Source organism: Lingula anatina, chromosome 4, assembly GCF_051362555.1.
Source record: "Lingula anatina isolate TDL-2025a chromosome 4, LinAna3.0, whole genome shotgun sequence".
Taxonomy (NCBI): domain Eukaryota; kingdom Metazoa; phylum Brachiopoda; class Lingulata; order Lingulida; family Lingulidae; genus Lingula; species Lingula anatina.
The window spans coordinates 14,173,718-14,196,063 of NC_141770.1; the positions used below are offsets into that span (position 1 = coordinate 14,173,718).

At 38.2% G+C, this 22,346-nt stretch overlaps 2 protein-coding genes across 2 annotated transcripts; one reads left to right on the forward strand and one right to left on the reverse strand.

The window, feature by feature from the left end:
• Positions 1-2,190: 2,190 nt before the first annotated feature.
• Positions 2,191-4,674, forward strand: LOC106172453 (potassium voltage-gated channel protein Shaw-like). Its single transcript, XM_013553179.2, has 2 exons — positions 2,191-2,780; positions 3,265-4,674. Exons 1-2 carry the CDS (start codon positions 2,238-2,240, stop codon positions 4,195-4,197), a joined length of 1,476 nt encoding a protein of 491 aa, XP_013408633.2. The 5' UTR covers positions 2,191-2,237; the 3' UTR covers positions 4,198-4,674.
• Positions 4,675-15,225: 10,551 nt separating this feature from the next.
• LOC106172452 (uncharacterized) lies at positions 15,226-20,831 on the reverse strand. The gene is made up of 3 exons (XM_013553177.2): positions 20,362-20,831; positions 18,551-18,808; positions 15,226-18,107 (listed from the first exon to the last, which is right to left on the reverse strand). Exons 1-3 carry the CDS (start codon positions 20,468-20,470, stop codon positions 17,566-17,568), a joined length of 909 nt encoding a protein of 302 aa, XP_013408631.2. The 5' UTR covers positions 20,471-20,831; the 3' UTR covers positions 15,226-17,565.
• Between the last annotated feature and the right edge of the window lie 1,515 nt (positions 20,832-22,346).

Sequence of the window (22,346 nt, forward strand, 5' to 3'; positions counted from 1 at the left end):
ACTATCTAAAGAGACCAGCTGGGTTTAGACGCAATTTTCTCTCTTTCTTTCTTTCAATTATTAATTAATTAATAATTATTCTTTTACAAAAATGTTCGACTAACAGTGAGGAGAAGAGCACTAAATAGCCAGAGGAATATCTGTGAATGCCTAGTGAAAATGTAATGTTAGTAATTGACAGCCATGAGTAAATAAGGAGCGGGGAGTGTTTTGTAGAGTAACTGAGTTGATTGGCATGCTCTAATGATACTTATACAACTGAAATGTAAACGGAGAGAAAGCCGCTAGAGAAAGCATGAGGTAAAAATAGAAATGGAAAGAAAGCGGTGCGGGGACCAAATAGAAAGTAGTTAATAAATAATGTGAAAGATTATAACAGAGTTTAATTTACTACCTCGCGTAACAATAAAAGATAAGACAACAACTTCATGACAAAAATCCTTCTCTGTGATTCTGGTACAGGGTATGCAGAAGAGATTAGTCGAGTACAGTTGTATATGGGTCGATGAAAAACGTTGCTTAATTGCAAAATCTAATGCAAAACAAATCGTTCATTATTAATGTTAGGGACAATTAGAATCACATCTGATGACAATCATGAAAGGAGAAGAGGACAGATATTGACAAATGCCTGAGAAACGGCATATGGCGTTTGCTTACACGTGAACTTTGGCTATTTAATATTTATTTCACTTGCAATCCTTGTGTTTAACGGTGTTTACAGTAACTCTGCGGATCCTCGTAACTAAAATTAAATTAAATATTGTTTTATTTTTCTACAAACATTGTTTTCATTTTCCTAAATTATACGTATCTCAACTTACGGTGCAAGGACTTACATACAAATGAACTGATAAAAATGGTGTCCTCGGACTTTGGGTGGTTTAATCTGCGATTGCGGTTTTTTGAATGGTTGTTGTTTTCGATTTCTGGTTAAAATACAACTATTTAGCGCCTGTAAGAACTCAATTCCGTGTAGCATGCCTGTGCCCACAGCTCCCCCCCCCCCACACACACACACACATGCGCACCTTTGCTAAAATCAACAATAAAACCATAAATTCTATCCTTTTGATCAAAGGCTGGAAAGGACGTATCATTAAATAATGCACGGACTAGTCCATTGCAACATTTCAACATTTATTGTTCATATTTTTCAAAGTGAAACGATTCCAAAAAGAAAATGATACTTCATGCCGTAACGTTCATAAAATATTAAAAAGCTGCCCTTGACAAACATTTGTTCGCTTTTAATTGCTATCGAACTATTCTGGCACAAGGGGCTTCTCTGTCCGCATGTAATTGTCTTCAACGTCAAATAAAGACGGAGACACGGCACCCCAGTAAGTTTGTGAATATTATTGACTTAGATAATGTCATTTTTATCAATAAATTATGAAAGGAGAAATAATCATGGCAGATTGATTTAGGTATAGCTGAAATGCACGCTCTCGTCCACGTGCATGCGCTCGTCGACGTGCAGTTACACCCTCCTAGAACAGATCAGAGAGAGAGAGAGAGAGAGAGAGAGAGAGAGAGAGAGAGCAACAATCATGCAACCCGTGCTGGTACGTGCATTCCTGATATTTCGCATCTGGTAAGGTTTTAATCTGTTATTTTAGAAATCTCAATGTGGAATACGTCATCAAAGAACAAAGATAAAATAAACGTACAATTACCTGTAGACTTTAAAAAGACTTTAATTTGAAAAAATGCAGGGTGTGCTGTTTTGATTAAATAATTTCTGCGAACAAACCAAGTATTCAACGTCGGGAAATTTGGCAAAGGATCTGGTCCCTTGTTATAATTTTCCATTAAAAAACAAGATAAATAACATTATATTAAAACTTTTACATATACGTAATAAAACTATTCGCGAAGTACATGGAATCGAATGCTTAAATGACTATTGGAATGGGAAAAATAATACAGTTAGAATAGCGATTTAAGAAAAAAAAAGGTTTGTTACCGAAAAAAAAATGAAATATGATAAATTTGTTTTCATAATCTTTGATTTTAAATCGAATAATGTAGATATTCATTGTAATTACTTTTATGTAAACCAACTAAAAAGGGCTGTCACGTTTGCGATCATGAAAATGTGCCCTCCTTGACCCACATTCCATAAGACAGTGTTGCCAACTTGTTATTACATTTTCCCCGGTCCACATTTCAGGTTTTTTTAATGGGTATTTGACGCTATACCAACCCAGCACCGTGACAACGAAAAAAGGGACATGTTCCAAGCAAAGAATCCGATTGTGTCAACGGATAATTTAAAGGGACAGTCAACTGACGATAACATGATTGTCATCGATGTCGGGGGTAAAGTGTTCCGGATGTCGCTTACAACCATCTTGGATTCCCGGCACTCTGACACCACCTTGGCAAGGGCAGTGTTAAACAACACTAACTACGACGCGATCACCAAGCAATATCACTTTGATCGTAACCCCAAAGTTTTCAATTATGTCCTGGACTATTACCGCTCTGGTGAACTGCACGCTCCGCTCGGCGTTTGCGGGGAGTTTGTGCGTCAGGAACTCGTGTTTTGGGGGATTCCGGGGAAAGCTGTTTCCCCATGCTGTGCTCACAAATTGGGGCAATATAAGCGCAGACTCCAGGAGAAAACGGCGATCGAAAAGGAGTTTAGTCGGAGGTCTGTCGATGACGTATGGCCGGTTGATGGAGAGGAAACTGGAGGATGTTGCTGCTCCGACAGAACAAAAAGAAAGCTGTGGCTGTTCTTGAACAAACCAAGATCCAGCAAAGCGGCCATGGTATGGTTGATTTCACTCTGATCTGTCATGTGAAACTGTAATTCTTTCTTCCTCTCAAAATGACCACGGCACATTTTGAGAGTAACTTCTTTGAGAATTTTTGTGTATTTTGTTATTTAACTTAATTTTCAAAAGAACGCCGCTCAATATTATCAGCAACTCTTGTGCATAAGCAAAACACACCTTTTTTTATTACGAAGTTGTTATTTCTACTCAATTTCCACCAGAGAAAAGGTGTCTCGTTGCTAAAACACTTTTCTTGTAGATATACCTGTCGTATAAGCTTCAATTTCACCTTCTTCACGACATTAAATTTGTAATATTTGTAATGTTTGCCTATCTGTATTGCAAAGTTTCTGTTTGAACGACATCATTTGAATTTTTTATGAGCTTCGAGCATTACACAGAAAAAGTACAGAAATTCAATAAATTAAGGTCTAATTGTAATTAAATTGTCCATGAGGTAGTCTCCGTTTCATTTCAGGTGTTTTTTCTGGTGTTATTTTCACTCATAATTTTGAGCATCGTCGTTATGATGATCAACACCTCCCAGTCTCTGCGTCAGCCCTACACTACGAGGGAACATGTCATGACGAGGTTACAGAACTCCATCTCCGCGATGAATATCACCAATGAGAAGATAAGCATGAGGATCACCACTACGGGACCCTTGTTTGCATTCGCTCTTGAATATATTTGTGTCGCATTTTTCACAGTAGAGTTTATTTTACGTCTGACCGCAGAGAGAAAGAAATGCGCCTTTCTCTGTTCGACTTATGCGATTTTGGACTTGCTGGCACTTATACCAAGTTACGTTGATCTCGTCGTAAAAGGAATTTTCTTCGCTGCAGCCTTGTATGAAAATTATACATATATAACGTTATTTTGGATAATTGAATTATTTTTAGTATTACGGATTTTGAGGTTATTTAGATTAGCCGAGTATTACGACGGCTTGAGGGTTTTGTTGCTTTCTTTAAAAGCCAGCTGGAAGGAACTCGTACTTTTGGAGGCATTTTTAATGATAGGTATGTCGATATTTGGCTCCATTATATATTACGCGGAGATAATGGAAGAGAATGGATATTTCAGTGATATAATGATTGGCTGCTGGTGGGCCGTTATCACCATGACAACCGTGGGGTATGGGGACACTCATCCCCAATCGTCTGCAGGTTACATAGTTGGCACTTTGGCAGCCACTTTTGGAATCATTTTGATGGGCTTGCCCATCGCAATCATTGCTAATAATTTCAGCAAATATTACGAGTTTATGGCCGAAAAAACGGAGAAGAGGAAAACCGGAAAAGAAGAAAAAACGCAAAAACATAGAGGAATTATTCAGGTGAAGGAGTTTCAAGTGAAGAATCAGTTAGATTCTTTTAAACACTCAAAAGTGAATCCTCAAAAATTTTGACTCGATTTCCCAACTGCTTACTTAGCTGTATATCCATGCCAGGTCATCTGATTCACAAGTTTTGCCGAATCTGTTGTCAAGTGATGTTTCCTCTGACGATAACTACTCTTATATTTTGTTTTGGTGCGTGTATTTGCGGGTACATATAATTTGTGACTACGGATATTACATGTACATAGGGATGCAAATATGGTGTATTTTAGGCATTTATATGATCCATGATATATGGCGAAATATATCTATCAGTGCGTCAACGTCCAGCCTTAAGTTAAAACAATTTAAGACAAATAGTCGATCACCCCCCCCCCCCCCCCCCTTGGTCACCCCCTTCTCTCAGACACACCTTGTGATATCCCGATGCCTGTTTTAAGAGACGTCTAAGGTTTTTGGGCTTCACTGCCATCACTGCCGCCTTTTGTATTATATTTGTATTTACTGGTTGTTTCTTTGTACCAATATCAGTTTGTTTTAAGGCAAATAAACTATTCTAATAAATGTCACCATTAACAGTGAAAATAACTGTCATGACCATTGCAAATTGCTCCCGGGGCTTAAAACCGAGGAACAAGGAAAGTTGAATTTTTAAATGTTTTATTTTTGTTGTTGTTGCGGTCTGTGACGGTCAGTTGTTCTGGAAACACTCCCTGGACCTGCCTGGTGATACAATGATACAATTCACAGACATGTCTACAGACAGCCAGGAAGTACTAATAAAATATTGCACACCGTGCGTAATAAACCCAGACAAGCAGGTGTGTCACATTTTTTCTTTACTTGTTTTCAGTAAACAATTTTTATAAAACGATTCATGCTGACCTTTGATGGTTCAGCGAAGCTGCACCCTAACTATCGGCTATTTTAACCAAACAATCAATCTTTATCGATTCAACACGTGTGTGACAAAGGCTATGGCCTAACAATTACATATGTTAATTTTGCACATTATGAAGGTTCATTCAAATACATTATACATCTGGTACATGTAGTACTCATAAGCAAATAAGAGATTACAGGACAAAATGCACATTCAAGAGAAAAAATATATACTGGCTCAAATTACACAGGTGTTCATTTGCATACAGGTGTGTTTGAGATAGGCTGGATGGGGAAAGAGGAGAGAATAGGCCGCGTGAGAGGGTCATACACTGCATTTAAAATACACTGAAAATATAAGGGCCTTCTTTAACTTGTATCCACTCGTGATTTTATTGAGTCATAAGAAGAAATGACATAAGTTGCTCGACTCCGAGATCGAAACAGATAGGATGTTGGCAGAACTAGATGTACCGCGCCAGTTCTCACGGCATATGAGGTTTGAAATATTTGGCAATCGCAAAACATTCTCAACAGGGAAGCTTTAAAAGTAAATAGAGCATGAGGACTTTATTGTTCGTAAATTAAGGCAAACGGGGAAGTTTTTAAAGTAAACAAAATATGCTGGCACGGTGAACAGGTCAACAGTGCATTGTACGAGAATTAACAAAAGGGAAAAGGCTGCGCAAATCTTTAATATGGAGATGGATGTAAATTGTACATGTTCGAGGGGCGGTTAACAAAACTAATGAGCTCACAGTTGATTGCTTTATTAACAGCGTCAGCCAATAATTCAACATAACATTTCAAACGGAAGCCACCAAAATTGAATTGCAACTGACATATTTCCACGCTAGAACACAATTTTATTCAGTGGCAACGGAGAATATATGAATCTGGTACTATATCCTCTCGGGGTCCTGCTGACACAAATCTTCTCTAAAGCAATTGTGTCGCGGGCATTTAAAGCATGCAGTGTGCGTTCATCTATAGACCCATTCCCTACCCTCGATATTAGGGGGCCACTAAAAAACTATACAAAATCAGGCTATGCATTTTTGTAACAGACTACCAGCGCACCCTACGGTCACAGAGTACCCATTTTCAAGCTTCAAAGCCCTAACTTTAAATGTCACTAGTAAAATTCATTTCTTGAGAGGGGCTAAGACTGCGTTCCCATAAACCCAGCGTACAAGCTGGATCGATTTAACTCTGCGGGACTTCTCGCTAGAGTGCTTTCGGTTTTATGAGCTTAATTGTCTGGCACGCCCCCTTGAGAAACTAGGGTGTAATTGACTATCGTTAATTACCACATAAGAGCTAGATTAGGCGTGCCAGACACTAAGCTACTCAAGGAGGCATGTCAGGCAATTGAGCTGATTACAGTGATTGCACTTTAGTGAGAATCCCTGCAGAGTTGGATCGATCCAGCTAGCACGATGAGTTTATCTGAACGCTTCCTAAGTCAGCATGCCTGGCCTTGGCAAGAAGTATAGACCCCCCCCGCCTCAGAAAACGAAAAAAGTAAAAATATTATAACACGGTAGTGTTATACAATTTGTCTCTGCCTTTAAATCACATTTTCAATCACGGAAGAGAAACCAAAATTAGAAACAAAAATCTCAGTAGAGTAATTTATTTAAGTAATTGAAGATACACCCCTTTCAGATGACAGAAAATGGAAACCCGGTGCCGACTCTAGAATTGTAGAAATACTTTGGCCTCATTATAGTCATTTCGCTCTTTTGATCTCTTCCACCAAAAACAGTCACTACACCTGGGGAAATTTCAGTTGAGGCCATTCCCAGGTCCGAGCGTTATGTAACCTTCACGGTAGTGTTATACAATTTGTCTCTGCCTTTAAATCACATTTTCAATCACGGAAGAGAAACCAAAATTAGAAACAAAAATCTCAGTAGAGTAATTTATAGGAATAATAAAGGAACTAAAGGTAACATACGTGATTAATAGGAAGTATGAGAAAACTAAATACAGGGACTATATTACATTCCATAGTAGCCCTGAACACGGATATGTTCTCCGGGTAGGAAGGTTACATAACGCTCGGACCTGGGAATGGCCTCAACTGAAATTTCCCCAGGTGTAGTGAATTACTTAAATAAATTACTCTACTGAGATTTTTGTTTCTAATTTTGGTTTCTCTTCCGTGATTGAAAATGTGATTTAAAGGCAGAGACAAATTGTATAACACTACCGTATATAACACGATTTATATGATATAACACGGTAGTAATTTATTTAAGTAATTGAAGATACACCCCTTTCAGATGACAGAAAATGGAAACCCGGTGCCGACTCTAGAATTGTAGAAATACTTTGGCCTCATTATAGTCATTTCGCTCTTTTGATCTCTTCCACCAAAAACAGTCACTACACCTGGGGAAATTTCAGTTGAGGCCATTCCCAGGTCCGAGCGTTATGTAACCTTCACGGTAGTGTTATACAATTTGTCTCTGCCTTTAAATCACATTTTCAATCACGGAAGAGAAACCAAAATTAGAAACAAAAATCTCAGTAGAGTAATTTATTTAAGTAATTGAAGATACACCCCTTTCAGATGACAGAAAATGGAAACCCGGTGCCGACTCTAGAATTGTAGAAATACTTTGGCCTCATTATAGTCATTTCGCTCTTTTGATCTCTTCCACCAAAAACAGTCACTACACCTGGGGAAATTTCAGTTGAGGCCATTCCCAGGTCCGAGCGTTATGTAACCTTCCTACCCGGAGAACATATCCGTGTTCAGGGCTACTATGGAATGTAATATAGTCCCTGTATTTAGTTTTCTCATACTTCCTATTAATCACGTATGTTACCTTTAGTTCCTTTATTATTCCTATAAATTACACACATTTAGTAATAGTTATTGGGCACGCAGGACTTGGAACGATTCCCTATAAAATGAGGGCTTCTCAGTTAGTGAGAGAGAGACCCCGGGAGATCGTCGTGACTGTCCCTGCCTGCGTGCCAGATTGTAGCCCGTCAACAAGTAAAGATCTTCATGAGATACCATTGATGTCTTCGGTGTTTTCAAGTTTGCTACCCGCTCACAATTAAGTAACCATCCGGGTTACAATATAAAGTAAAATTCATATCCTGTACACAGCACTACAGATGCGTCTCAGCAGCGCGGTTTACAGACGCCTGGTCTTTTTGACCCTGATACAATCTGAGTGTTGACGCCCTAGCCTCCCTGGGGAGGATACAGCCCCGCTGCAGTATGAGACTTTAAAAGCTAAATCCACGGCTGTCTCAACTTTATATCTACATCTAATTTTTACCATGTAAGGTAACCTTTGTTCCGGGAACGAATGTTCCGCTCCATATCATTAAAAATTTTATATATCGCTTTCCTATATATTTTGTAGTGATTCAGTCATAGTAAATCATATATGACGTAACTTGGATGTTTTTTCAAATATTCAAACTGTAACTTAAGGGGCTTTGCGTCATGGCTAACGTGTGTTCCCCAGAAACATTGCCAGAAAGTTTAGTCTTGCCCAAGTACTTGGTGCAAAAGAAAACAGGGTTTTCTGTTGCTGAGTGAAAACTAAATTGTGATTCCATGATAGTTTGACATTTCTGATATAACATATGGACCACGACGGAGTAGTTATTTTTAAATTAACATTTAAAGGTTTATTTTACTGTCAGGAGAGTGTAGTTTCCCTACTTTGATTATATTCAGTGACAAGCAAACTTAAGTCGTTCCAAAAACAATGAACTGTTCTATACAGAAGATCATCATAATTTTTACAATGTTAAACTTGAAGGAGAAAAATAAAAGAACCAAACTAGTGATGATTGGGTTTTCAAAGTCGGGCGTTTTTCAATTGACAATAAGGTATGTTCCTTTTTGGGATTAAACGATGAATTAATAGACTGAAACTTTGATACAAACTTCTTAATGTGGGACCGTAAAATAATCAAACATAGTTTGTAATCTGTGCACTTCATATTTTAAGAGCATGCCTGTGAAATCAGTTGCACCTCTATATTGGGTCTGGCTGGTCATCGTAAGTGTACAAGCAGTGAATATCGGCTTTCGTTGCCCGTAGCAATTCACGTTTATGGCCACGGTTACATAAGCTCACTATAGCATTTTGTTTTTTTATTATTCTTGTGTACAACTGAAAGTGAACAAAGGAAAAAAAACTACTTCCAAAGCTGAGTGCAGCCGGCGAGTAGAAACTTTCAACCGAACTATCGCTTTTCACGATGTTGGCCAACAGTTACCTTGCTGCACGTATCATCAAAACTACGACTGCCGCTGCGACCCTCGGTTTTCTGTGCTGTGTCTTATATATCTCCAAAGACCGTGGCTCATATTGGCCCGGCATTAACCTTTCAACCAGGAACGACCTTTCGGCATGGGCAACCGTCCCAAACTTTGTGCTTATGGTAAGGATGTTTTCAAAAAAGCTACCCCCCTATGATGGTATGCTTGTTGAGAGCATGCGCCTATTTTGGCCGGATGAGATCAAATTGGTTGTAGTACTGGACAACGAATCGCCGCAAGACCACATTGTAGGAGCTGAAATTGCCAAGCGCTATCCGTACCCGAGTGTCCATTTTGAAAATCCGGCCCCGCACATTTATCGTAAAATGGGCTATCATCGGCAGCAGTGGTCCAACTTCTATCCCGAGAACTACACCGATGCCGAGTACGTTGGCATTGTTGACACAGACACCTTATTTGTTACCATGGTAACACCAGAATTGCTCTTTGAAGATGGGAAACCAGTCGTCTTTGGGATAATCGGCAATTTCACGAGTTTCATCTTTCGACAAGCCGCTAAGTTTACGGAAAAATTATATGGAACTCCAGAAGTGATGCAGTGTATGACATATTTTCCTGTTGTAATTAAAGTGAAGCACATAATCGAACTTAGGCACTATTTGGAGAAAAAATACCACAAATCTTTCGATGCTATATACAGAGATGATATTTACACCATAGACAAGTTTTCAGCCCACTTTCATTTCATGTGCCAGTATATATACCTTTTCCATCGTAACGAGTATAGATTTTATCTGCAGAGTCACCCACATGGAAATATCTCCGAAGAAGAGGGAAGTGGCGATGGTAAAGTGTCATTTAGTTACTACAAGGAACACTTCACTCCGGAAGAAATGCAGCCCTTTCCGCGGGTGGCAATACATGGTCGCTACCACACCCCGCCCTATAGTATATTAGGTATACTTATTATATTATAAATACATGTAGTACTGAGGGGGGAAGTTACTGTGCAAAACCGAGACTACGGTCAATAGAGAGAAAAAGGAGATGTTATAAAAAAAGTTATGGGTAAAATTTCATGGCTTAGCCACATATAAAAGGGCCAACTGAAACAATTTCCCGGGCATTCTCTTTGTGAGTATTTGCACCTATGTACAAAATTTTAAAAACAGATTTTACGCAATTAGTTATTGTTTATGGGGAATGACTTAAAAGTGAAACTCTTTCGTTAATGTATAAATAGTTAAATAGTTACAGAAACAAATGGCATGTTTTAACATGTTTTGGTTCAAAATGGAAAATAATTTAAAATGAATTTGTCTTTTTACTCAACCGAAACACATGGGACTAGATATCAGATTTTATTCTCTCTCTCTCTCTCTCTCTCTCTCTCTCTCTCTCTCTCCTTTTTCTTCTCTCTCTCTCTCTCTCTCTCTCTCATACACACAAACAAACACACACACACACACACACACACGTATCAATCAGCGAAAACCTCTCGGCTTGGGCATCGGCCCCACCTTTTGTGCTTATGGTAACCACACACCCAGACAGATTACTTTTCATGTCATTACACCATGTTAAGTGTCATTTCTTTCATTTTCACTTTTAGTTAACCAAAGTGGAAAGAAGAAACCTGACCCTGTGCACCTATCAAACCTGGCACTTATGGAAGGGCTATGCTATTCGGGAGGCTTTGATTCATGCCCTGTTGAATGCTCAAGCCTCAACCGGAGCAAACTCCATCTAGATCTGTTTAAGTTTTTTGATACTAATTGGAGCTGGGATCACCGTTGCATGGAAGTTCAGAGGAAACATTATTCCAATCTTGAAAGGCACAAAAAACTGTACGGGAACAGCAAGGACCTCTGCCTGGGAGAAAACTGTTTCAAAGACGCTTGTCGACGTATATACAAGAAGTGTGTTTAGTTTTAATGCTGAGATGAAAACAGAGAAGAAAATATACATATTCGAACATTTCAATATGTCAGTTATCGCATGTGTTGAATATACCGTGCTTTATCAATCTGCTGTTTGAATATAGCTACCATATACCGGGTTTGTGGTTCAATTACTGGTATTTACTCCGGAATTGCAAAACTTGTAATAATTTACTCAACTGAACATGGTGGTTGTGAAATGAAATGATATTACTAACTGGTCTGTCACTTCAAGAAAAAAAACTTCCATTGAGTTTAGCTAGCGATGATTTCCAGAAATTCCGCCGAAACAAATAGTCAGGATTACGTCATGGTAAAACAGACACTAATGTATGTCGCATATAAATGTCAAAATATTTTCCCACGGGTATGTATGGTTTACGGATAAACATGTATTGCCCTGAAGCTGCAAGCTCTTATGGAATAGAACAAGGCTGGCGGGAATACATCCGTGCATTCTCGTATCCAAATAATTTGGCATATAGCATAGCAAACACAACTAACATATGTACAATTTAGTCTGCAAGTGCCAGTGTCACAGGAACGGTAGTCCTAGCAATGGTAGTCCGGGCTCCCATATGATAAGTAAAGGTTAGGGTTAATTGGAGTATTGGGGTTTGTATATACGACGAATGTCATCTGCACAAAGTAATGGGAAGTATAGGGTTAGTATATAGGAAGAATGTCATCTTCACAAAGTAATGGGAAGCGGACAGCGTTTTCTAGCGGACTTCCATTCCTGTAACGCCGGCTACCTCCAGCATGTGCATTGGCATATTCTTTAGTTTCACATCACTTACCATAAACTAAATTTCCTTTATATCCTTGTTTTCACTTTCTCATTTTTATGGTCAGCGAAAAAACATTGACAAAGAATATCACCTTAAGGCGTCTGGCGGGAACAAAAATAAAGCCATATGTATTAGCAATGCAATATCTTATTTTTTATTTTATATTGTTCAATGCTGCATACAACGTTTAGGGCTTTAGTCAAAAACATGCAACCAAGCAGTTCGAGGTGATATTCCGACCTTTTCAGAGTACAGTCAGGGACCATGAAATTCTAGATTGAAATACTGAACATTGCTGACAGAATCTTGCCCAAAGAAATGTTGGTGAAATAAAAATTATGATCCCACTGCTACACCAGATATAACTTTATTCTTTTTTGGTGGGCGGTTATTTAGACTTAACATAATGCTGAGAAAAACTTTGTTCTCATTTTCAACTTGGACATAATAACGAATCGTTATTACAGCATTGGTCAAAAAGGTTGTCCCACCCCCATTTCCATGTACTTTTATTTACAAATGATCACCCCACAGCTGTGAACTGTTAGAAATAGTGCTTTTTATCACGGATACCGTGTCTAACATGATTAATGGTTAAAAAAATACAAAATAGTGGTGAAAATATACATATTTTATACCATTTAGTAAAATTTATAAGAGGTACCCCCTCAAATCGACTGTTTCACTGTTACTTCTACAGATGTAAAGAAATGTCTATAAAATTGAAAAGGTGCCATCAAATGTCACCAAATTCACACACAATTAGCATTAGGGTGTGCTCGTTAAAGATCACGTGCCTAACAGCGTGTGCGTCTACCGCGTACTGCAATTATCTCCTGTAGACGGCGCGACAAGCCTTCAACATGGGTAACAATTCTGTTATGTGGGATATTGTCCCATTCATCCTAAAGAGCGTGGCGGAATTGGTCAAGATTATTTAGGAATTGGTTCTCCTCTGCAATGCACATTCCAATTTATGCCACAGGTGCTCAATAGGATTAATATCAGGACTCAAAGACGGTTGTCCCATCCTCAGAGCCCTGTGTTTCTGCAACAAATCGTTTGCCAGACGAGAGCTGTGAGCAAGTGCGTCGTCACAATGAAGCCAGTAGTATCCGTGAAGTCACCTCTTGCAAATGGAGTGAGATTTCTGTTGAGAATGTTACATCAAAATGCCCCTGTTACGTTTTGTTCCAAAAGGAACAATGTACTAATACCATGGGCTTGGAATGTTCTCCAAATGCGGATTGATCTAACACCTCAGGCGATATTATCCTGCACACACCCTTCCAAGAGGCATTTTTTAACATGTCTATGGACCCTCTTTGACCATCGTTGGGATACAAGAAATAATTTGATTCTGCATCAAAATTAACTTCCTTCCAGTGATGGATGGCCAGGTTCAGGTGCCTGTGGGATCACTGAACGTAGCATTCTCAGCTGATATCTCATTCCATCTTCAAGAACTGACTTTGGGGTTAACTTCAGGCTTTATCATGACTGCACACTTGCTCACACCTCTCGCCTGGCAACTGTTTGTTGAAGAAACATAATGGTCTAAGGTTGGAACCACCATCTTTGAGCCCTGATATCAAACTTACTAATCAACTGTGACATGTATTGGAGTGTGCAATGCAAAGGAGAACCAACCCCATAAAAACGTGGACCAACTCCCCCAACTTGTTTAAGAAGAATGGGACAATATCCCACAAAACAGAATTGTAACCCGTGTTGAAGGCTTGTCGCGCCGTCTACAGGAGATAATTGCAGTACGCGGTAGACGCACACGCTGTTAGGCACGTGATCTTTAATGAGCACACCCTAATGCTAATTGTGTGTGAATTTGGTGACATTTGATGGCGTCTTTTTAATTTTATAGTCATTTCTTTACATCTTTAGAAGTCACAGTGAAACAGTCGATTTGAGGGGGTACCTCTTATAAATTTTACTAAATGGTATAAAATATGTATATTTTCACCACTATTTTGTATTTTTTTAACCATTAATCATGTTAGACACGGTATACGTAATAAAAAACACTATTTCTAACAATTATCAGCTGTTAGGTGATCATTTGTAAAAAGAAGTACATGGAAATGGGGGTGGGACAACCTTTTTGACCAATGCTGTATGTCCAAGTTTTCAATAAGCGTACCAAAGATATGTATTATCATACTTGGTATATTGGCATAATAAGTGAAAATAAACTTTTCACTGATGAAAAAATATTTTAAGATACAAGAATGTAATCTGCTTTGACACAGTTTATGCCAAAGAAAAATGTGCAGCAAGCACTGGTGTTCGGGTCAGTTCCATAAATAAAGAGAGTGGCACACAAGCCATAGCCTCATAAATGATAATTGCCGTTTGTTATCTCGAGCAGAGAGTTTGTGATTGCGAACGCCGGATAAACGAACTTCGGAAGCTGAAAGATTATGTACTCTATGTAAATTAAGAGAGATGGAAAATGAAATCAATAAGTACACGTCACATAATTAAATGAATGAATACGCATAATAAAATAGTTTAAAACATAACCAAGTTAGAACGGTTCAAATTAGTACGAGTTTGTGTGATTTTTATTTCGAGCGATTGGTAGTCACCCTGAGCTTCAGAGATAACTTGACACTAACCTCTTCACTATAGCCTATCTTCATCGTGTCAAGTTACCTCTGACCACATTCGATTGCCCACACCGCCCGCCAATCAAATTTAAAGCCCGCCCTCAATGACTTATTGAACGATCTAGCCAATGAACGCGAACGAGTCAAAACGCGCTTTGTTCAAATCCGGACCAATCAAAGATAAGGCTGAATATCAGGGGCTTGCCATAACCTGTACATCATCCCTCAGTAGATAATGATGCAAGGCCTCAAACTGCTCTGGTTTCAATTCCGATATACTCGTATTTTGCAAAGAATCAAGAGAGAACTAAACACATTCTTTTACGTAGTCACTCGTAGGAGATGCCATGCCTTCTTTCGTGTACGGTTATGCGGACGCAACGAAATACAATTTTCTCATTGGACATAATTCTGGACTTTAAACCAATCAGCGTTTTCACCAATTGCAAACTTTGGTGAAACATTTTGAAACATGGATTCGATTGGCTTATATAAACTAGGTCAAACTATTTTCGTCAGAGGTAACTTGACACGATGAAGATAGGCTATAGTGAAGAGGTTAGTGTCAAGTTATCTCTGAAGCTCAGGGTGTTGGTAGTCAATCAAAGGTGAAAACATATTTCACGGAACGCAAATTGAAAATAAAGGCATCACATAAGAACATTCGCAAGCAAGTCTATTTTTTGTTGCACATAGGTGTTTTAATCTAAAAAATGAATAGAAAGAATATTATTATATTGGTTGGTTATTGACATCTGAGGTGTCTGAACACAGTAGCTGGCGGTGATATTACTTGGCTTCTTTATTTTTCACATAAGGGCTACAGGTCTGGCACGCAGGCAGGGAAAGTGTCGGACGATCTTCCGGGGTACTCTCTCTCTCTCTCTCTCTCTCTCTCTCCTGTCAGCTATCTTACAGCCACCAGTAGGGTCGATCCACCGTCTCCTCCAGAGCCGAGAGAAATAGATTTTATTGGAGATCATACTGATTCTTGCCTGCCCCAAATCTATCAGGCGTGTCTGATATGTACTCTGTACCAAGTTGGCAGATATTATTGGCACATTTTCCACATTTCCAGACGACCAAACGACCGTCTATTTATTCAAAGACATATCTGTGAATATCTTGTGAAATATCAATCTGTAGCCCTGGTAGAGGATAAGAAAGTCTAATTTTACTGATTAATTTTTTTTATATTGAGCTAGAATTGGCTTCGCAAGGTAAGATTGCATAGTAACACGATCAATGAGGTGTCTATATAGCCACCATTTCCGAGATCCGTTTATGTCAGAAAATATAGCTTGCTGTTGGATATCCATTAATTTTTGTTTAACTTGAGAGATCATAAACTTTTCATTGTAACTTGGATAAAACCAAAATTCACGGAAACCTGTTTCTATAAAAATGTCATGCACCTTAGAAAGCCAGTTACCACATGGTGTATTATTCATACATTTACTGTATCTCCATTCATAAGATATAGGTTAAACATTCTTGTAAGATGCAGTTATTTGTTTTCCTCAATTTCAACCAATATTTTATTATTCTTGTTTTCCTAGAACAAAGGAAACCTTCCCAATTCAGCATAGATCATTGCATCTGAAGTTGAACGCTTACCCCCTAAAATAAATTTCCCAAAGTCCAAGTAAACTTTTTCGAGGTCTGGTGCACGATGGTGCCCACAGACTTCACATCCATAGTAAGCAATGCTAGATATATATAAGTATCAAATAATGAAAGAGCAGTGCTGGCTCATATCAGTGCACTTTCTTTACAGACTAAACATCGCTTTACGACACTGCAAGGCTAATTGTTTTGGGGTTTTGAAGAATTTGTCATTAAAATTCAGAATAATACCCAAATAGCAAAATTCATAGACAATTTCAAATTGTTGACCCTTATACATGTATGACCAAACGTCGTCTACTTTTAAACAACCACCATTCCTAAACACCAATATCTCTGTTTTTTACATTTACAGTCAAAGACCATTTATCAGCATACAGTACATTGCTAATGAGTCCAACATGTTTTGTAATCCTATTGCAGAATCAGCAAACAAAACTAAATCATCCACATACATGAGTAAAAAAAGTGACAAGTCTTTCATCTCATCTGGTTGCATACCATTTTTTAAAAATTCTAATTCACAGTCATTAACATAAAGTGAAAAAAGTATAATGAAGTGAGATAGTCAACTCTCATGTGTTTGTGTTATTATACGCGGACACCGCCCAAATGGTGGTTTAACTCTAAAATATATATATATTTTTTGTCCTACTTACACACAAGATTAATAAAACTAAGTTCTGGGATAATGTTTTTTTTACTATAGTTGCCCTAAACATGAATATATTCTCCGGTTACATAACACTCAGACCTGGTTAGAACCAAATTAGCGTAGGCATGGTGCCTGCGTTATGTAAGTCAAAGAAAATTGCTGTTCACCTCATGAAAATTCTTTTCTTTTTGGTCAAAATGAACAGTTGCTTTGAATTTTATAAAACTTAGTTCTGGGATAATATTTTTTTTACTATAGTTGCCCTAAACATGAATATATTCTCCGGTTACATAACCGTACCATGTTATAATATCAAACAATACAGAAAGGTGCCTTGCATTTTCAAAACTCCATCCACACTTATACGTACGGATCTTGAATACATATATTTACAAGGTTACAGAAAGACGGGATCCCACCATCCAATATTTCTCACACATACCAAAAGCATCGACAAGATACATATAATATATTGGCATGGGGCTCAAGTTGTGGATATTTTCTCTTATTAAGGAGATAAGGGAAGGCAATATCAGGAACGCGGTTCATTCAAGCGAGACGGGGTATCCTACGAATCTGCCTACAAGTCATATCATACAACATTATTTACCTGCTGATAAACAGGTAGCAAGGATTAAGTCTGAAATTCAGAATTATATTAATAGTACAAATCCAGAAAATTCTGGACCACGGCTGTCAAAGCTGCCACGTAGGTGGCACGTTCAGATGTACGCAAGGCATACGGTGATTCAATCTGTATGGCATCAATGGCGCCACCATTACGCGAACCATACGTCTTCACCGTGTAGCCCCCACTGAAGTAGTTCCCTGATCCGGGTGACGTGTTTCCCGGGGATGGAACAACCTTGTACCCATGATTACTCAGTAAACCGCCGAAACTGTTGTTACCACGTAGAAGGGCCTCAAAACCCACGTTTGTACTGTGACTGTTGTACAAGGAGCGAATGGAAGAGAGGGTGGGTTCGAGATTGTTTTCATTGAGTCGGTTTTTGCTCATCAAGTAACCCAGTTCAATCCACTTCTCAGGGTGGCTTTGCCCGTGAATGTCAAAGAGAAGCCCCGCACCGGTGATGTTGGCACGTGCGTCAGTGATGAATTGGTGGTATTCGTTAAATGCTGTCAAGGCAGCTGCAACGTTGAATGTTGCCTCCCCAATTTCTCGATTGGGGTCCAATTTTACTGAAAAAAGGGCCCATTGCTCTTATAAAGTGGGGGGTTTATTCATATTTGCAATGAGTGAATGCATGAATAAACATATCACATATTTCCATTAATTAAAAAACCTTATGACAAATTTTAAAAAAATGCTTACAGATCATATATAATACAAAAGATCTATCAAATATCATATATCAAATATAAAAAACAATTTTGCAAGCAATTAACAATTTAGGTTCACTATGTCATCATATTGGCAACCAAATTAAAAAATATAATATAATATAATATAATATAATATAATATAATAATAGTATTTAGTATTTTGGATACGGTATCGTTGTTGGGAAATTTGAAATTTGAGTCAAGTATAGAACATTGTGAACCGCCATGGTAACGTTGTATGGGAGGCAATGAAATACAAAAAGTGCATAAAAATCCGCACTACAATGGTTGAAGCATACCTCTACTTAGATGATTAACGATCAAATGTGGGCGCTTTCCCGTCTGAGTCTCCAAGGCTGCAGTGAGTTCTGTAGCCAGTTCCTTTGTTTTGGTGTCTCTCGCCGTCTTGGCGGAACACTGGGAGCTAGTCGAACCACAGGTATGGGTCCAGATGCACGTTGACCCTGACAAACACCCTTTCGTTCTGTCGGGAATGCTGCTGGGTTTGAGATAGCCCCCATGTGCGGCTGTGATAATGACCAAGGAATCCGGCGTACCTGGAAATTAAAAAATATTATGACATGATCCTGAAGCTGTGCCATTCTGCAGTAATATCGATTGATAAAAATATCAAATTTGGATAAGTCGGCTCTCTCAAATTCTATTCATTTATACATGTAACTCCCTAAACAAAATGTAATTAAACAATTTCCTCAGGATTAGAACAACAACAACAATTCTAATAACAAATGGTAAAAACGTCTATGCAACATGAAAAACTATATGAATCGACAAAACCCAACTAATTAAAGAACACGTCTTCTTGATAACCATCTTAGTTGTTAAAACGCGCCTTTCATTTTGTTTAATTGACCACAGAGAGGAAATTCTAGAAGTATCAACATATTTCTAATTCCTTGGTTTAGTGGTAACATGTTTGTTTGTATAAACACATGGATAACTGGAAATTACTGTAATTTCCCTTTCGAAATTACACACTTTAAGGGGGTTGCCTTATCTTAGTCCCGCCCCTTGGTCGCAGCTCGGCGTAAACAAAGTTCAACAAACGATTGAAATGAATGAATGAGGGATGAAAAGAAGAGGTTATAATGTAAATAAAATTTACCCAATAACTTAAAAACGAGCTTAAAAAATTATTCATTTAGGGCTGGTGATTCGACCCCCTCTCATATCTTTTCTACTCCATTCATAGTAAGGTGTTATTGCCAATGTAGTTTGAGTACTTCTTTGGTCTTTCTAGGAATTGCGGGACAGTAACATTTTGACCCTAAAATTACTGAACGGTTCATCTTTAAGAGACTCAAGGTCTATCTTTAAGAGACTCAAGGTCTTTCTTTGAGAAGCTCATCGATCGGTTAAACTTTATTGACGACGAAAATTGACCCAGTTCATACATAGTGCAACTTGTCATTTACAATGCATAAATAAATAAATGAATAAGTAAGTAAATAAGTAACTGATATTTTAATTGGCATTGTTGCCACTTCACCGATGTATCTGGTTAAGTTTTCCTTCTTGGTTTACTCGCTCTATTTGTCTAACGCCAGATGTGCAGCCAAACCTGTGTTTTGAAGGGTAGCTACGACAAAATGTCCTGCCCTTCTCATACATTTTATTTGTGTTAAGGTAAGATTGCAGGTTGGATATTATATTTTAAATTAAAATCTTTAGCTTTTTTTATTCCTGTTGCATTCATTTTATGTATCTTCAAAACATCTAATTATGCTTGAAACACAGCTCCGATTCCATCGTGTGACGTAATATTGGAATTTTTGGGCGAAAACATCATTTTCGGTTTCTTGATTTTCTCAGGCACCTGTACAGCTATTGACATGCTTTTAATGGTACATGTATTATAGCACTTGAACAAAGCACTACAAATGGGGTTCGGGGATTTTTTTACTGTTGATTTAATCTATAAATAAGTGATTTTTAGCCATATTCGAATACAGTCCCACCTTAAATAAAAATATGTTTTCAAATACCATGCAAGTTGAGAAAAGGTTATTTTGAAATGCTACATACTTTGATATACACTGTAAAAATGAAACGTAATAAGAGGAGCTGATATTTAGAAATAAATAACTACCTGGGAAATACTCTACGTAGCCATTGGTTCCACTGATTCCTGACCCCTTTGCACAATTCCCCGCTAAAACGGCGATCAACGGCCACACGTAGACGTGAAAAAGGTGCATCTTCGCTTTATCAACAATGAGAGTCCTTTTGTGGGAAGTGTTAATCCGTGAAATGGCAATCCCATCTTATGGTGTTCTATTTATCTAAGTAAACTCTTCTTGATGACGTCATCGTAACCGTCATGAATATTAATGTCCGGCTTCCACAACCGGTATGTTAAAGGGAAGCAGGTCGTAACATTCTGCACGGTTCTGTTATAAAGGAAAAACTTAAAACGTATATATAAATGAAGAGAAACGTGCTTTACATATTTTTCATAGAAGTCATCCGAGCCTAGAACGAAGCCGGCGGCACTGTCTGGCACCATGCAAAACACGCTACAGGGTTCTGGCATAAAGGTAAATCTTAAACCGTATATTTAAATGAAGAGAAACATGCGTGTTTTAAATAATTTTCAATAGAAATCACCCGAGCCTTGAACAAGGCCGGCGGCACTGTCTGGTACCATACAAAACATACTACACGGTTTTGTTATAAAGGTAAAACTTTGACCGTTTAAATAAATGAAGAGAAACGTGTTTTACATATTTTTTCATAGAAACCACCTGAGCCTAAAACAAGGCCGGCGGCGCTGTCTGGTACCATACAGAACATGCTTCACGGTTCTGCTATAGAAGAAAAACTAACCGTATATATAAATGAAGAGAAACGTGCTTTACATATTTTTAAAATAGAAATCACCCAAACTTAAAACAACCGGCGTCACTGCCTGGTACCATATCTGACTAGAAACAAACGTAAGAATTTGCTTGAGGGCTTACCTTTTATACTTGCAGCTTTTAGAGAAAATTGTACATGTTTGGGATATCGTCTTTAAAAAAAGCAAAATGAATGTAACATACAAAACTTAGTGTAGGTTCTGTTGTGCAAAAGCGTGTAATTTTACGAAACTACAATAAAACAACTAATGTAGACTAATATCTGGTGCAGCTTGGAGTAAACAAAAGTTCCACCACTACTTTTTTTCTTGTAAAGGAAATTACAGGAAATTAAAGATGTTTCTTTATTACCACTTTGAAAACCTTCAAAATTCTTCTATCATTTTATCTCATAACGGAAATCAATGCTGATGTCATACGATGATAAAACATTGCCTTTTGAATATTTTTAATCTCATCTCATCTCATCTCATCTATTCTGTTCTGTTCTACTTACATGTATTTCATTGTAAATAACATTCCTCTCTTTTGATAATGTTTCAATCTGCTTAGAATCCAGAATTTTAACAGATGTCCCGTCGATTCTATGGCTAGTGGTGAGGGGATGGTGAGGAATCCGATTTCTGGACAGCAGCAATAGGACGTTATCTCAACACCAGCCTAAGGGGGGGGGGAGGGGGGGGGGGGCTGTACTCAAATAGGGCTAAAATCATGTTTTATATACAGACTTGACATTTAATATGGAATATTTGAGTTTTAAAGGTATACCTAGGTAAAAATGCGTTTTTTTCTCAAAAAACTCAGATCTCACATAAGATATCTGACTGGAGAGGTATGAAGGCAGGTGTGTCCTACCAATTAACTGACTACCAAGTCTGTTGCACTGCTGCATTGTGTAATATGCAGTCATTTAATTGACTGGTGCTCCTTTTGGTTTGATGAAGCATGGTTCTGACAAAAAAGAATCCATATGTCGGCAATTACTGTATCGAAGAATTTGAAATATTGCTTGCAAACGGACTGTATTGAAGTGCGTGAAATGAGTTAAGCAGCGATTTATAAAATTATTAATCTGTGCCAGAATGGCGCGAAAAAGACAGACATTGCCAGACAAATTATTGTGTCAAACGGAATGGTCTGCACAGTTTTATAGAGTTATGCCCAGACTGATGCACCTACACAGAGGCCACGCCCAATGTATTGACATCTTACCACC